The sequence below is a fragment of the Balaenoptera physalus genome (assembly GCF_965194825.1).
Source record: "Balaenoptera physalus genome assembly, chromosome: 11".
NCBI classification, from domain to species: Eukaryota; Metazoa; Chordata; class Mammalia; order Artiodactyla; family Balaenopteridae; genus Balaenoptera; species Balaenoptera physalus.
In genome coordinates, this window is record NC_138896.1 from 29810529 (window position 1) to 29826852 (window position 16324).

The 16324-nt window shown below is 38.9% G+C and overlaps 2 protein-coding genes across 5 annotated transcripts in view; one reads left to right on the forward strand and one right to left on the reverse strand.

The window, feature by feature from the left end:
• Window positions 1-13023, reverse strand: part of SLC25A27 (solute carrier family 25 member 27) — a 28039-nt gene extending 15016 nt beyond the window's left edge. For all 4 annotated transcript variants that reach the window (XM_082414651.1, XM_082414652.1, XM_082414654.1 and 1 more), the window contains exons 1-5: window positions 12699-13023; window positions 10066-10257; window positions 8185-8269; window positions 5082-5204; window positions 2735-2847 (exon numbers count right to left, since the gene is read on the reverse strand). In XM_082414651.1, coding sequence (XP_082270777.1) covers window positions 2735-2847; window positions 5082-5204; window positions 8185-8269; window positions 10066-10257; window positions 12699-12804 — 619 coding nt within the window. In that variant the 5' untranslated portion in view covers window positions 12805-13023. The remainder of the gene's footprint in view (window positions 1-2734; window positions 2848-5081; window positions 5205-8184; window positions 8270-10065; window positions 10258-12698) is intronic.
• A 95-nt stretch (window positions 13024-13118) lies between these two features.
• CYP39A1 (cytochrome P450 family 39 subfamily A member 1) overlaps window positions 13119-16324 on the forward strand; it is a 68405-nt gene continuing 65199 nt past the window's right edge. Inside the window, exon 1 of the mRNA XM_082414647.1 lies at window positions 13119-13618. Coding sequence (XP_082270773.1) covers window positions 13442-13618 — 177 coding nt within the window. The 5' untranslated portion in view covers window positions 13119-13441. The remainder of the gene's footprint in view (window positions 13619-16324) is intronic.

Here is a 16324-nt window from a genome sequence, read left to right on the forward strand (position 1 = left end):
TATGTTAGAAGAACAGCAAGGACACTAGTTCAACAGGAGCAGAGGCAGCAAGAATTGGAGAAGGGGATGGTTCTGAGCAAAGGAGTGACCGACCTGGGCCACTATTTATAAGATCACTCTGGCTGTGATGTTAAGAGTAGACTATCGGGAGACAAGGCAGATTAGATATGAGACTGCTGCGGTTCTTCTCGTAAGAAATGATGGTGGCTTGGATAAGAAATGATGGCGCCTTGGATAAAGGGGTTGTGGAGGGCTGGTCAGATTTCAGGTGTTTTGAAGACAGAATCAACAGGATCAACAGGGATCGGCCAGCAGATTGAATATGAAGGGAAGGAAAGGAAGCAAAAATGACGGCAAGGTTTTGAGCTTGAACAATTTGAAGGACACAGCTGCCATTTATGGAGATGTGAAAATGAGAATGGACTAATTTAAATGTTTTAAAGTAAGATGATAGGCACCAGTGATCCTGATTAGAAAAATTTCAGATGCATAGTGGGACAAAATGGCTGTGGGGTGTATGTGGGGAGACTAGTTAGGAGACATTTGTAGTGGTCCAGTAGGAGGAGATCAATGATACTTGGACAAAGGAGTGGCTCCAGGGATGAAGGGAAGTGGATGAACTTGAGATATATATGCAAGACAGAATTGGCTGGATTTGGTGACTGGTTGGCTGTAAGGAGCAAGTGAAAGCAAAGAGATCAAAATCATGCCCAGGTTTCTGGGTTGTTCAACTAAAAAGATGATGATATCATATTTTGAGATTGGGAAGAACAGAGAAGGAAGAGATTTAGTAAATGAGCTTGGTCTGGACACATTCAAAGTGATATATTTAAGATAACCAAATGAAGATGCTGAGTAGATAGCTGGAACTTGGAAGAAAAATCTGGGCTGCAGTAGATTTTGAAGCAATGAATTGAGAATGACAATCTGAAAGGTTTTCTGAAAACCAAAATATCCACCAATATGATGCAGCAGACATCAATGGACTGAAACAGCAGTATATAAAATAGATTTACTCCCTTTGATGTTTGAGTGTTATGTTACTATACCTCTCAAAAATGCTATTTATCAGTTTCTTAGAATCATATAATTTTGGTCTTAGGAGTCTTTCATCCATTGATTCATTCATTAAATGTTTGTTGATTATGTACGAGGGACTGGGGAAATAAAGAAAAATGAAACATAGTCCTTGCCTTCAGGGGGCTCAAAATCTAGAGGAGGAGACAGACACATAGTAGAAAGCAATGAAATGAGGTAAAACTAATAACAGAGATAAGCACGGGGAACTATGGAAACACATAAAGGGGCATCTAACACACCATGACCTGGGAGGGGTGGCTGCAGGAGGTCTGGGTAAAGTACATGGGTGGAGAAGACACCTCAGCTACGTATTAAAAGATCTGCAGAAGAAAACTAAATAGAAGAAGAGGGATGAGGACAGAGAGTGCAGAGGTGAGGAAGAGTTTGGTGTGTGCGGGCAGTGGAACATTTTAGCTCTTGACTCTGCTTCCCTCTCTGCTCCAGAGTCAATGAACTGCTCAACCCCAGAAGACACAAGTTGGATTATACAGGCCTTCTGTGTTATGTTATGAAATTTCCACTTTATTCTCTGAGTGATAAGAAGCCAGTGAAGGGTTTTAAGGATACCAATAACATGTTCAGATCTGTATTTTAGATAAAGTTCGATGGATACTGGGTACAAATTTGAGGGCAGAGGAAGAGACCAGTTAGATGGCTGTGGCAGTGGTCTAGTTGTGTTTTGATGGTTACTATTGTAAAAACAGTCATTTTAAGGATACTAAGGTAGTAGACATTGAGGGGGGAGACTTTCTTTTAATTGAAATATAGTTAATGTGTAATATTATGGTTATTCCAGGTGTACTACATAGTGATCTGACATGTGCATACATTATAAAAAGGTCACCACAATAAGTCTAGTAACCATCGGTCCCCATACAAAATTATTACAATATTATTGTAATAGTTCCTTATACTGTATATTACATCCCTGTGGCGTATGTATTTTATAACTGGAGGTTTGTATCTCTTAATCCCCTTCACCTATTTTGGCCTCCTACCCTCCTCTCCTCTGGCAACCTCCTGTTCTCTGCATCTATGAGTCTGTTTTCATTTTGTTTTGTTTTGTCTTTTAGATTCCACATTGAGATCATATGGTATTTGTCTTTCTCGGTCTGACTTATTTCACTTAGCATAATACTGGGGGGGCATTTAAGAAATATTTAGAAGATAGGAGAAATTAATGACTGAATATGGGAAGTGAGAGATGGGGATGAGTTAAGGAAACATTCGGATTTCCAGCCTAAGGTGCCCAGCTGTATAGAATGGATTATACAGCAGGAGGAGCAGGAATACTGGGGGGGGGAGAAGATTTGTAGTCTGAATATAATGACCATCACATATGGTACATATACCAGTTTGAATCTGAGAGGAAGGTATGGTGTGGAGAGTAGCCCTTAGAAATGGTTTGGTATTATTTCCTTATTGTCACAATTTGCTAGTTTTAGGAAATCCTTTTCATACATCGTCATAGAATAAAGTGAAAATGTTCTAGGGAAAATATTCAATTATGACATTATAACGTAAGGGAAGACTGTTGCCAGTACATATTATTAAAAATAATAAAATAAATATTCTCATTTTCCCCGATGGAGTGCTTAAATTAAAATGATGAAGGCGATTAGGACTTCGCAGAATTCAACGAAGTTTCCATTACCTCCCATATTCACCAGCGCTGCTCTTTGTATATTGGGTACCCAGCCTGCCCAAAGCCCACGTATTCCTCCTTCAGCTAAGATTTTTGCAAATGCATGATGCACACCACGAAATCTAAAGGAAAATAATAATAAATGTGAAAACTCTATGCGTTCCTGTGTTTGGAATGCAACTGTATAAGCTTTGCCTATAGCTGTTATGATTTAGAGTAGAGTAACATCTTAACTATCTAGAATTGTTAGAAATTAAAGCAATCCACTAAGTCTAATTTCCAGATAAACGTATTAGTTCTTTAGAAAAAAAGGCCAACTTTTGATGTAAACACTTTTTTATACAGCTCTTTATAAACTGTGACATCCTCTTCTCAAATTATTAAACAGATTAAAACTCCTTTCTTGATATTTTACATCATCTGTGCCCATATTAACTATAGGCAGGAAGAGTGGTTATCAGACCTCTGAGTTCATTTTACTAGTATTGTGGGAGACCTTCAAATTTTGTAATTTTACCAAATAACATCAAAAAAATCAATTCTCATATCATCGCATAAAAGAAGTGATATTTTTAGACCAAAAAGTAGGAAGGACAATTTCATAAGAGTTCTTAAAACTGAATACTTTGGGCTTTATGAAAATTTATTATCTTGTCTTTATGTTGCACATTTTTCTATACACAGATGAAAAATGGTGCTGAACCATGAACCGAACCTGGAAACCTATGATATAAAATAAAAGCCTGGGTTTTATATAGTCAGACATACCTGGTGTCAAATGCCATCTTACTACTTACTAGCTGTGTGGCTTTTACTCAGGCATTAAACTCTCTGAGTCTTACCAAAAAGAAGGACATTCATAATTGCTATTATGCTATATAAGAAATATGCTCACGAATGAGGTCACATTAACAAGTGCACATTTATTGTGCACTTATTAAGCACCAGACTTGTTACATACATAAGATACATTTTATTCCTGAAAACTCTATGAAGTATGTATTATTATTCAAATTTTCATCTGAAGAAACTGAGGCTTAGGGAAGTTAAGGAACCTGACTAGGGTAACAGAGCTAAAATGTGGCAAAGGCTGGATCTGAATCCCAGATTGTCTGATCCCAAGGTTCATGCTCTTTACAACATTAAATATTTTTTCCTACTATATCAAATCCAAAATGTCCAACATTAGAGACAGAGAAGGAAAAATATTGAGGTGATCAGTTAAAACTCAGACATTGCTGGACCCCAATGGTTCCTCCTCTCCATGTATCAAACCAAGGCAACATCACTTCACCCTGCTACATAGTAACAAGAAGTTGTTACAGGATGACAAAACGGGTCCTGGGATTCTGTAAACTACTTGGTTAAGTCAGTGTGGTACCCTTTTCTCCTCTGCTGTACATGTTACTTATCTCCCTGTTGGGAAGGGGGCCTGGACTGCCACAGCCCAACCCCACTTTCCACTGAGTCAGCTAGAGGAGCAGCAGAGCGGAGGGCAGTGATCGCGGTGAACTTCCAAAGGAGGCCCCCAAACCCCCCCTGACCTCTGGCTCAGCGGCACACCCGCAGTGTTCAGAGGATCAGACCCCTTTATACTCAGCTCAGGGCATCCTGCACTTTTCCTCTTTCCTGGGAGAGGTCTGTCTGTCTATCTGCAAGATTTGCCCCTTTCCCAGGGGAAACTGCCTAAGTGGTATTTTAATAAATTGTTGAACAAGAGGCCCTTTGAAGAAAGGCAGACTTCGACAATATAGGGTAGTGCAATAGGAGGATTTTATATCACAACAGCATAATAATAATAATAATAATAAAAACTTCCTTAAACTTGGGAAAAGAGGAGTGAAATTAGGGAAGTAGGAATAATTTGCAAGCTTCACCTTGCTATTTCCCTTCCTTCAGAGAGAAAGGGAAAGAAAGCAAGCTTTCTGGCACCTGATGAGCCAGGCTCTCTGTCATGGAAACCATCTGAGACAGTCCGTTTTAAAGATGAAGAAACAGACTAGAAATGTTAAGTGACTTCCACAATGCCAAGCCACAGTGGCAGAATCAGAATTCACACCAGGGCAACCGTTAATGATCAGACTCTTTATAGCAAGCTGCAGTAGGGGACAAGTCTAGCTGCCTTGTCTGGGAGAGCAGCGAAGAGCGATGCGTATTGTACATTTGTCTGGTGGAGAACATGTACACCTTATCAGGCAAAGAAAACGTCCATCTCAGCTCTCCCCTTAGTGAATACCACTTCCAAATTAAGAGTCAGAATTAAGGTCTTTACTGAATGTTGGGTTACAAAGATGCATAAGTCATTAGGGAATGTTCACAGGGGAAAGGAAAGTTACCCATTGGTTGGAGAACTTACCGCAATGGTTTTCCTTCAAGTTTCCTTTTTCCTTCCATTTGCATCTGAACCTTCACTAGGTCAGTTGGGTTGGCTAAAAATTGGCCAACAACACCAGCCATCATCCCTCCAATCACTGATTTCCTAATTTTAAAAGGAGATACATTTTTTTTTAAAGGTTGCTATCAATTTCACAGATTCTGTAGGGAACAATAACATGCTGGTACAGCCCCTGCATAAGAGATTTAAGACACAGTGAAGCAAAGAATAGACCCAGACAGATCACAGAGGTTTGTCTGTTTACTGATGGGAGGGTTCAAGGACCAGGAGGAGTCGGAATTCAAATCTGAAGTGCCAGGGGCCTTTCATGGCCTGAAATTCAAAGGAAGGGCAGTTGCTTCAAAGACATAATTTAACTACAGTTTAATTCTGACCGCAGGAGAATAAAAACAGCATTGATGTAATCAGTTTAACAGACGAAGGCCGGTAAGTCAAATTTTATGGATTACTATTTTAGTAGTTTTCCAAGGCGAAGGGGTTTTGACAGTCTTTGAAGTAACTCTTTCTGTCCCTGAACTCTTCCTCCTCCTCACCTCCTGAGCCAACAGTGAACAAGTCTAGGCTATTGTACTTAAACGTGCCCTGAATCCTTGTCTTCTCCCCACTCCAGCTGCTCCTGTCTCAGGACACGCCCCAGTCATCTTCTACTGAGATGATGGCAGTGGCCTCTTGGGGGGAAAGGGGTAGTTTCTTTCTTTTTACTCTAAAACAATATTTGAAGAGGTACAAATGAGTACAGAGTAGAAGAGGGTACCTATCCCCAGTTCCCCTCTTCTGAAGTGATCGCAATGACTAGTTTCTCTTATACTTTTCTAGAGATAATAACAATGCGTTCACTGGATGCATGACATCAGGCACTGTTTTAAGCACTTTTAAAAATATCATTTAATTCTCATATAGACTCTTATGACATTAGTACCACTGTTATTTCCTCCTTACGGATGAGGAGACTGAGGCACAACGCAGTTAAATGACAGCTCACACAGACAGTGAGTAGTACAGCCAAGATGTAACCCCAGGCAGTCTGAGTGCAGAGTTCACCGTCTTAACCACTAAGTTACAACTGACGGTCTGTGCACACGTGTGCGTATGTATAAAGTATCTTTTTTAAAAGTACAAATGCAGAATGCCAGGTTGTACACTGTTCTGCTCTTAAAGGTTATCTCTGTCAATTCATACAGACCTGCCTCATTTAAAAAACCGTTTCATAGCATTCCATTTTATGACTACTCCATAATTTATATAAGCAGCTAACTCTTCACTAAGAAATTTGAACATTTATATGACATTTGATAGATCTTGCCAAGTTCCTTTTCACAGTACTTGTATCAATTCACGCTCCCACCAATAACCTATGAGCGTGACTGTTTCTCCTCACAGTGATGGGTGCAGTATGTTACCACTGGCTCTTCTCTTTTCGAATCCCATAACCACACCTCCTGTGTGACTGTTACATGATTCTACTTGTTTAGGCATCTGTGTCTATTACTGTGAGTCTAGTCAGGGACTATGTCGGGGGACCATGCCTTTTTCATCACTATATCCTCAGTACTAAGTATAGGACTGACACAGCATAATCACTCAGTAAAGACCCAGTGAATTGTTCTGACTGGGTCAGAGGACACAGAGGCAATCCACCCTGAGAGGTGGCTTCAGTAACATGTTTCCTTTGAACTTCTTACCTAACCCTTTCACATCTGGAAGAAATTACAGAATGCAAGAACTATTAATCTATTCCTTCTCCAACTCTGGGAAAGCAACTAGTATAGCTTAGAACATTACAATTTTTCAAAAACAGTACCAAGAGATTTTGCCTGGAAGATGAAATTCTACTTATTGCCCTTTTCTTATAGTTGTGACTTGGATTTTTTTTTTCAGCCCAAAAAAGATATTGTAGGCATCTTTATATGTTCTTCATATAAAACCCATTCTTCAAATAGCTGTGTTATGTCTCCCTGTATAAATGTCTCATAACTTATTTGACTACTTCCAAATTGCTAGTTATTTAAATTAAAAAATTTTGCTATTATCAACACTGCTACAGTCCATATCTTAGTGTGCATGTGTGTGTGTGAGAGACTCTATGCATAGGTACAAATATTTCTGAATGATTCTAATCATAAAGAAGGAGTTGCTAGGTCAAAGGATTACACATTTAAAAATTTTAACAGGTAAACTTTATGCTCCAAAAAGGTTATAGTAACTTACATTCCCATTAACAGTTTAATGCCTAAAAGTACTTATAATTAATTTCCCTGATTACTGGTGAGGTTGAACATTTTTACATGTTTAATGAACACTTACATTCCTTCTTTTGTGAGTTGCCTGTTGATATCCTTTCTTGATTTTTCCTTTTATGTTCTTTATGTATTTTTCATTGATCTACTGGGGTTGTGTATTTTACTTGTATTAACCTATTTTTCTCTGTTTCTATTATAAATGTTATAAGTGATATGCACTTACATTCATCATCTCATCTAATCTTACAAAAACAAAATCCTGGTGGTAGGTATTAACTTCCCCAGCAGAGAAAATTGAAGATAAAAAAGGTGAAGTAGTTTGCCCAGGCTACATGGAAACAGAGCAGGAATATGAGCCCATCTCTGTTTGACTCTAAAGCTTAGGGTTTCTCAGTAGAAAGAGGAATAAAGAAGGTGCTCCATAAGAATTCTTTTAATATTAAAATATTAAATAATATATACATAATTTTTATATAGGTATATACCTGTGTGTTTGTATACAATATGCAGTAAATGTTCAATTATTTGGATTTATATTGTAATTATTTATTATTTTAAGCCTATACCTTGAGGCAATTTTGGTACAAATGCACAATTTTATACAAATCTAATGGATAAACAGTAAAACCTTCCGGGCACTAGTATATTTTCTTTTTCTTTTTTAATTGAAGTGTAGTTGATGTACAACATTAAATAATTTACAGGTGTACAATATAGTGATTCATAATTTTTAAAGGTTAGGCTCCATTTATAGTTATTATAAAATATTGGCTGTATTCCCTCTGTTGTACAATACAGTATATTATTTTCAAAACAAAACTTACCAAAGGGGATAATGCTTATCTTCACTTTTGCCAAACACAACTTCACGGAGATGTTCGTAAGTGACCATTCGACCTCCAGAGTACACTGTGCAAGACAGAGCATTGAAAGGGTGAATCTGGCCCTGTGTTTAATAAAGTAAGAGGATGCTTTGACATGGCCTAGTCAACCTCTCTAGCTGTGTCTTTCTCTCACACACCCTAGGCTTCGGACACCTGGTCTTGATGGTTCTCCAACTGGGCATGCCTTTTAAAACCTCAGGCCTTCTCCTGTGTTATCTGATCTTTCTCGAATGGATTCTCCCTTTCCTGACTTGCTAACTCCTCCTACTCTTTCAATACTCAACTCAAAGAACATGTTTTCCAAAAAGTGCCCTCTGACCTGGCCTCCAGTGTTCTAGGCTGTCATTGCACCTGCCACGCTTCTCTGATCCCCCAGAACTATCCAGGCATGTGTCTAATATGGCATTTATCATCTTGATTAGAAATTAACTTGATTTTCTTGTTCACCTTTCCATCAGACCATGAGCCTTTCAAGGCGGGTTTTGTGTGTTTTCATTACACTATATGCCCTAGTACAGAGCTTGGTACACAGCAGGCATTTTCATTCAATAAACATGCACAACTTCATTGGATAATTATGTTAAGGTAATTTTTCAGTCAAGTGTCAAACATATGAAATGAACCTTAACTGTAAAACCACATATGGTGGTCAACAAAATACAAATGAAAAGAAGTAAAACTCAAAACGATAATGGGAGGCAAGGAGAAACTATCAAAAAAAAAAAGAATAAAAAAGAAAAATTGTGAAAATCAGTACATGGTACTCATATAGAGAGCTTTTCTTGATATTTCAAGAAGTTTAATGCAGTATTTTAAGATATTCAAAAACATACAAAGCACCAAAACAATAACAGTCTAATCACACTTCTGGACAGTTCTTGGTGAATACACTCTAACCTGCTCATCTGGAGAACTGAAGCTTTAAAAACACAAAGCTGGTAAACATTAGTACTGGGCACTTTTCTGATCAAGGGTCCCTACATATTTGAGGAATGATTATGATTAGAGAAGAAAAACGCCATACCCATCCTATCTCCTTTTGAAGGCAAGTTTATTCCCCTGTCCACAAGCTGCAAACTCAGCAACTCCTATCTATGTGAGTGCCCCTTTGGAAGCAGAGCACAAAAGTGTTCTAACTGGCAGCAGTGTCATTTCAACTACTTTCCTTTCGGAGTGACTAAGGACCCACATAGGTAGCCTGGGAACTGAGGAAAAAATCACCTGTGTTGCATTTACTCTATTGCCAAGGTTGGATTAGACAGTCATCCCTGTTCTCTTTCAGATCAACCTGGCCTCTGACACATGGGACAGAGACTGGTGAGGCATTGCCCTCAAATATATTTTAATTTTCGAAGAATGTAAAAAAAAATATTTTAAATTTTGTGTTTAAAGTTCCTCAAGTGGAAAAAAAAATCAACTATTCATCTTTTTCTTTCTTAAACTTAAATAAAAAACATTTTTATTAGGAAAATTTTCAAGCATACAGAAGAGTAGAGAAAAATAATACAATTCTCTATATATCTATCATGGAGATTTATCAATTGCTAACATTTTCACCATATTTGCTTCTTTTTCTTTTTTTTTTTTTGCTTAATTATTTTAAATTACATTAGAGACATCATGACATCATGGCAGTTCGTCCCTAAATACTTCTGTATGCATTTCTAAAACCCTAAGGCTATAATTCCTTAATAACCTTATATTCATTTATCATATTAGCAGAAGAAAACTAGCTGGCTTTTGAACACAGCTCAACAGGAAAGCAGAGGAGACAAACACAGAACTCGTGACAAACTCACCAGCTAGAATCAAGATAAATACCTATGTGTCTGTAAATGGCAGGTGTCACTCCTTGCCAGAGCTTTAGAAAGCCTTCCTCTTGGACAATCCCCAGGGCCGTGCGCACCATGCCCCTATAGGGAGCAGACTCTCTTGCACCGTCTCCCAACCGAGCAAGGGCAGCTTCTCCTTGTATTTGGAGTCGAGTTTTTGTGAGATCGAGGGGAAAGGTTGCTAACAACGACAACAAAAACAAAACGAGGGGGAAACCCGTAACATTCAGAGAAACAAACGAAATTTTAAAAAAAATCACAGGACCTATATTTTAGTCAGCACAAGATGGGTGATTCTCAAATTTCAGAATACATCAGAATCAGCCAGGGAGATGGTTAAAAATTACACATTTCCTAGCCCCACGCCTATGGAGTCTCACAGTAGGTTGATGGGGTTTAGACATCGGTTGATTCTTATACACTCCCAAATCTGAGAATCACTGTCCCAGAGCAGCCCCAGAGCACCAGAAAGAAAACAAAAAGTGACAAGCCCTTGGGTTCTTTTTCGGTCAGAAATTTCAGTCCAAAACCTACGTTAGTCCTTAATGGTTGCCTTCCAATGTGAATAATTTCCAGTACTGTACTACTTATGACAGGTTCTTAACAAATGCCAGATGAAGCTGAATTCTATCATTTCGTGGGCGATGTTTGCACGTAGATGAATCACTAACCTGATGTCTGAGAAAGAGAAGATGCAACATAGGGTTTATCGTGTCTTTCATATCAAAGGGTGGCAGGCTCAATATTCTTTCAATTAAGGAATATGTTGAGTTGGTTTTCCAGCACTGATGAGTTTTATGCGTAGCTTCCTTACAAATACCACCTGTACTTGAAAATTTTTTTCCTAATGATTACATCTTGAATTAGAGATAGACCTTTTACCGGGAAACAGAGTGAAGCTATCTGGCTCACATAAGGAAGATCAAGCTCATAACTTTATACACACAATGATTCAGATAAGTTCATTAACATTAGTGACATTACATAAGCCTTTTCAGTGACCACCACCTGATACAAAACCATAGTTATGCCTTTTCCAAGAGAACACAGAGACGGGGGAAGAGAATATTCAGTCTTAACCACTGGTCTTTGGAAAAGTTAATTATCTTGCTGTTAGTTTCTCTAAAACACAAGTTGTGTGCATATAGAGAATTTAAGCATTCCTCTGTTGACATATGAAACCTGAAAAGTCTTAAGATATAGGCACCTCTATATTAGCATAGGTTATGCCTCTTAAAATAATTTTGGTTTTCTTGCTGGTTACTTAATGCTTCAGGTTCCAATCCTAAATCAGTTTGTACTCAAAGCCATCTCATATTTTGATTCCCCTTCCCCCATACAATTCTCCACGAAATTTTAACAGGAGGAATGTTCCTTTACAAAAGCCATTGGTCACAGGGGGAACATCAGGTTAAAAAAAACAAAACAAAACAAAACCGGAAACATACCTAATCATTTAGCAATCTGCTTTTAATTTTTTTTTAAGTTAATGAATTGTATTTCAGTAAAAACAATGAATAATAAAAATTCGCCATCAGCTTTGGGAGAAGAGAAAGAAAAAAACAGAGGGTCCAAAGGGCAAGAGTGGAGGAGCACAAAGGGCAAACAACAGATCATGTTCTGGCTCTGCTGGAAATACAAAGTAAACTCATTTTAGAACAGGACAAACTAACATTTACACATCCAAGCTATTCCTTTTTTTTTTTAATGGGCAAGAAAATGAAAGGGTAATCTTAAAATGCACAGTGAAGGCAGGGAAAACACAGGCACTCTAGTCACAAAATTCTTGGAAGAAACACCACCTGTTCTTACAAGGGCATCATAGTTCTACTCTAGGTAGCCCCTTCAGTCTTCTCTGACTTGCTTATGCAGATGTAACTGTTCATCTTCTCTGCTCTTATGATATTTAATAACATCTTCATTATACTAAGTAGCATAATGTAATTGTCTGTCTCTGCATGTCTCCCCACCAGCCTGTAAGAAGGTCAGGGCTGGGTCTTTCGAACTATATCCCTACAGTCTCCAGCACTGTCATAATAATGTTGCAATGAGCGGGTGCCTTGCCTTGGGTTTAACGTTTATATATTATTAACTTCTCAGAGTCCTGCAATGTAAACACAGTATAGATGAGTTCCGCTCAAAGAGGTCAACTGGCAGATGCTGAGTGCATGCTCAGTAAGTGATGGGTAACGAACTTAAGTCCCACAGGTTGGGTTCACAACTTGGACCCAAAACACAACGATATAGTGAGGCTGTGTAAGAACACAAATAACAGAGATGACCTCAGTAAAGATGAAAAGTGGACTGGGTTTTAAAAAGGGCATCCTCACGAAAGAGAAAATGATCCCTATATAGGAATGCCAGCTCAGGAAGCTTCTAAAAGGACATATTCAGGCGCAATAGCACACCCGAGGGAGACGAAATTGGAAGGAAGAGACCTTCGTGACCTCCAATCCCTCCTCCTTACAAGGTTGGCCTTGCCCCCACCCTGCCACACCTGCAGGAGAGGTGTGGACCAAGAGGGCTGCATCCACCCAGAAACGAAGCCACCCGCCCGGCCCCCCACCCCCGCGCGACCCCTCGACGACTCGCGGGGGAGGCCCAGGCTGGACGGCCGGGTACCTAGCTCGGCCACGGTGGCCGCGCAGCCCGACAGGAGGAACTTGCTCGCGCGGGGCCATCTCTGGGCGAGCGGCGAGAGCCTCTTCTCATCCTCCGGAGTCGACATTCAGCAGCAGCACGGGAGGACGATACGCCCCTTCTGGCCCGCGCCCCGCGCCGCGGCTGGACTGTCACCCGGCCAGGGCGGCTCCTCCTCAACTGGCGAGCGGCGGGGCGGGGACCATTTCCCCTGCTCGGCTCCGCCAGATGAGCCCAGCGAACCTGCACCCTCTCCCTAGCAGCCTCGGGCTTGAGCAGCCCAGTGGGGTGAGATCGGAAAACAACGCGAAGCCCGCGAGGCTTCTGGGAAATGTAGTCCGCGTGGCTCCGGCCCTCTCGGACCGAGTTCTCTGATTGGTCGCTAACGAGCCGCCCGCCGCGCCACCAGCCCCGGTCTCCATGGCAACAGCGCCACTTCTCCTCCTCCACCCCCTGCGCCCACACCAGCAAGATCCAGCCCCTTCCTTCCGTCCCGCGTGGCCAGAACTTGAAAGAAAAGTGGACGTAGGAGGGAGTGATGATGCAAAAGTTACCCAAAAATTGGGGCGGGGAAAGGAGGCTACAGTTAGGAAGGCGAACAAGCTGCAAAAGGAGCAGCGGAAAGTTGGGAGGTCGGGAGGGTGCCCTGTTCCGGGGGAAGGAGCAAGTACCACAGCAGCAAGACTTTTTCCCTTCTCTGATTCAGGAAGGTGCTAGACAAAAACATGGAATTCATTTCCCCAACAGTGGTTATAATCTTAGGTTGTGTTGCTCTTTTATTATTTCTTCAGTGGAAGAACTTGCGTGGACCCCCGTGCATAGGGGGCTGGATTCCTTGGATTGGAGCTGGATTTGAGTTTGGAAAAACCCCTCTACAATTTATAGAGAAAGCAAGAATCAAGGTATGTGCCCTTAGCAGGTGGGGTTTCAGGAAGAGGTAATGTTTTCTTTTTTATTTTCTTTCATTGTATCTCAAGTGCAATGTTAGAACATGGGGAACCTACGTGCTGCCCACAATTAAACGATCTAGCCACTTATGAATTCCTCAGCTAACAATGAACAACTGTGTCTTATGCAAGGTTTTTCGAAAGAAATAGGTTTTCATCAGTTATGAAGTACAAGGCAGCTTGTAACTGCCTTTTTGGAAGTAGAGATTAATTTAAAAGTGCTAGTTACTTCATCGTAGCTAAAAAATCCTAAGTGTATACATATTAACTAAATGCTTGCAATAATTGGGAAGACAGAAGCGTAATACAAGTAATTTCAATTTGCTTAATAAATTCGTATCCAAATCAAGAGTTAACATCAGGCTATTGTAAAAACTGCTTGCAAATTCAGTCTTTACAAATATAGTGGGCACTGTATTTTCAGCTGGTGTTGTTATTTGGTGATGATGAGATCCATTTTCACTGCCCACTAAGGATATTAGTAATTGTTGTTGCAGTACATATTTTTGTCTTTAAAATAGCTTTTAAATATATCTTTCAAAAATAGTACATAGGTTACTGCTATTTTTTTTCTTTATTTCAATGGACATTCTTGTGTGTATGCTCCTGTGTGTGTTTGTACTTTTTGCACTTACCTGATTGTTTCATCACAATAACTTCCTAAAAGTGAAATTGCCCAAAGGACATTAAATTGTTTATATTATTGTGTTACTCTTGCAAAAGGATGTACGAATCCTTTTTCCTTTTCTTTTCCTTTTTCTTTTCCTTTGAGTGTAGGGGATTGCCTCGCTCTTCATATCCTGGACCACACTAAGTACCATAATTCTTGCTAGTTTGATAGATGAAAAATATTATCTTTTTTTTTTAGAAGTCTCTAACCATTCTTTATTTTTCAATACTCACACAGTTTATACTCAAGATTGTATTTTTGAAGATCTTAGGGGAAAATATTATCTTTTAAAGAAATACTTCTTTGTCTCCCATAGCCTTCCTTAGGTATATGATTTTGGTAAGTCTTAAGGAATGTTTCTAAATGCTTGTCTCAGAAGGTCAAGCACGGTCACAAAGATTATTCTGTTTTCTTCCAAAAGGTTTATAGTTTTGCATTTTCCATTTAGGTCTATGATCCACTTAGTGTTAGTTTTTTTGTAAGGTGTACATAAGGGCTGAGTTTCAATTGGACCTCTGGATGTCCAATTGTTCTAGTATAACTTCTTGAAGGACTTTCCTTTCCTCATTGAGTTGCCTTTGCAGCTTTTCAAAGATTAACTGACCATATATGTGTAGATCTATGTCTAGCCTTTCTATACTATTCCATTGATTTATATGTCCACTCCTTTGTTAATACTGCACTGTCTTCAATACTACAGCTTTATGGTAAATCTTTAAATCAGGTAGTGAAAGTTCATGTTTTTTTGTCATTGATGTGGCATTCAAGATTATATGCATTTTAATATAAATTTTAGAGTTGGCTTGCCAATATCTATAATAAAGACTGTTGGAAGAATGTTTGGAAGTTTGTTAAGTCTATGGAAAAATTGAGGGAGAATTGACTTTTTAATGATATAATGTCTTCTAATCTACGAATGCTGTATACCTCTCCTGTTTATTTAGCTATATAACTTCTTTTAGAAATATTCTGTAGTTTTCAGTGATGGGGTCTTGCCTGTGATTGTTAATTATTTTCTGAAGTATTTTATATTCTTTTTTTTTTTGGCCAGGGAATCCCTAAGGCCAATGTTTCTTTTATATTTTATATTCTTGAGGCTATTGTAGATACAATTGTTTTCACTTTTGTTTTCCAGTGGTATCCCTCTGGCACATAAAAGACACAATTGTTTTTGTATATTAACTTTGTATCCTGTGATCTTGCCAAATTCACTTATTAGTTCCAGTAGTTACTTTGTAGATTTCTTAGGATTTATACATACACAATATGTCCTACAAACAGATAAATTTACTTCCTGTTTTCTGATCTATATGCCTTTTATTTCTTTTTTCTTGCATAAATAAAGAGGGACTTATAATATATTGTTGAATAAAGTGGTGTGTGTAGACAAGCTTGTCTTTTTCCTAATATTAGGGGAAAAGTGTTCAATGTTTCACCATTAAATTTCTTATTATCTGTAGATTTTTTCACAGGTGCCTATTTCAGTCCTGACCTTGATCGATACTCAGAATTCACAGATGCCACCAGGGAAATAAATCATGACCTATTGTCTGTTCACTTCTACACACTTCTCTGTGGAGCTTTAATCCATTTAGTTCGTATTGTTTCGCCAACTCTCTGATGCCTTTAAAAATATGATCTTTGTAATCTATCCCTCTTTTCTCTCATCCTACACAGAAACAGAAGCATCTGCATGTTTTAAAGCTGCAAAATATTCCCTGAATCATATTTCACTTAAACATATTTCACTTAAGTCACCTAATGATTGACATAGTTTGTTTTCCATATTTTACTATTGTAAATAATGTAGCAACAAAGGTCATTTCTATGTGTGCAAGTATATCTGTGGAGTAAATTATCAGATTCAAAGTGTAAATGTATTTTTTAATTTAATTTTTATTTTATATTAGAGTATAGTTGATTTACAATGTTGTGTTAGTTTCAGGTGTACAGCAAAGTGATTCAGTTATACATATGCATATATCCATTCT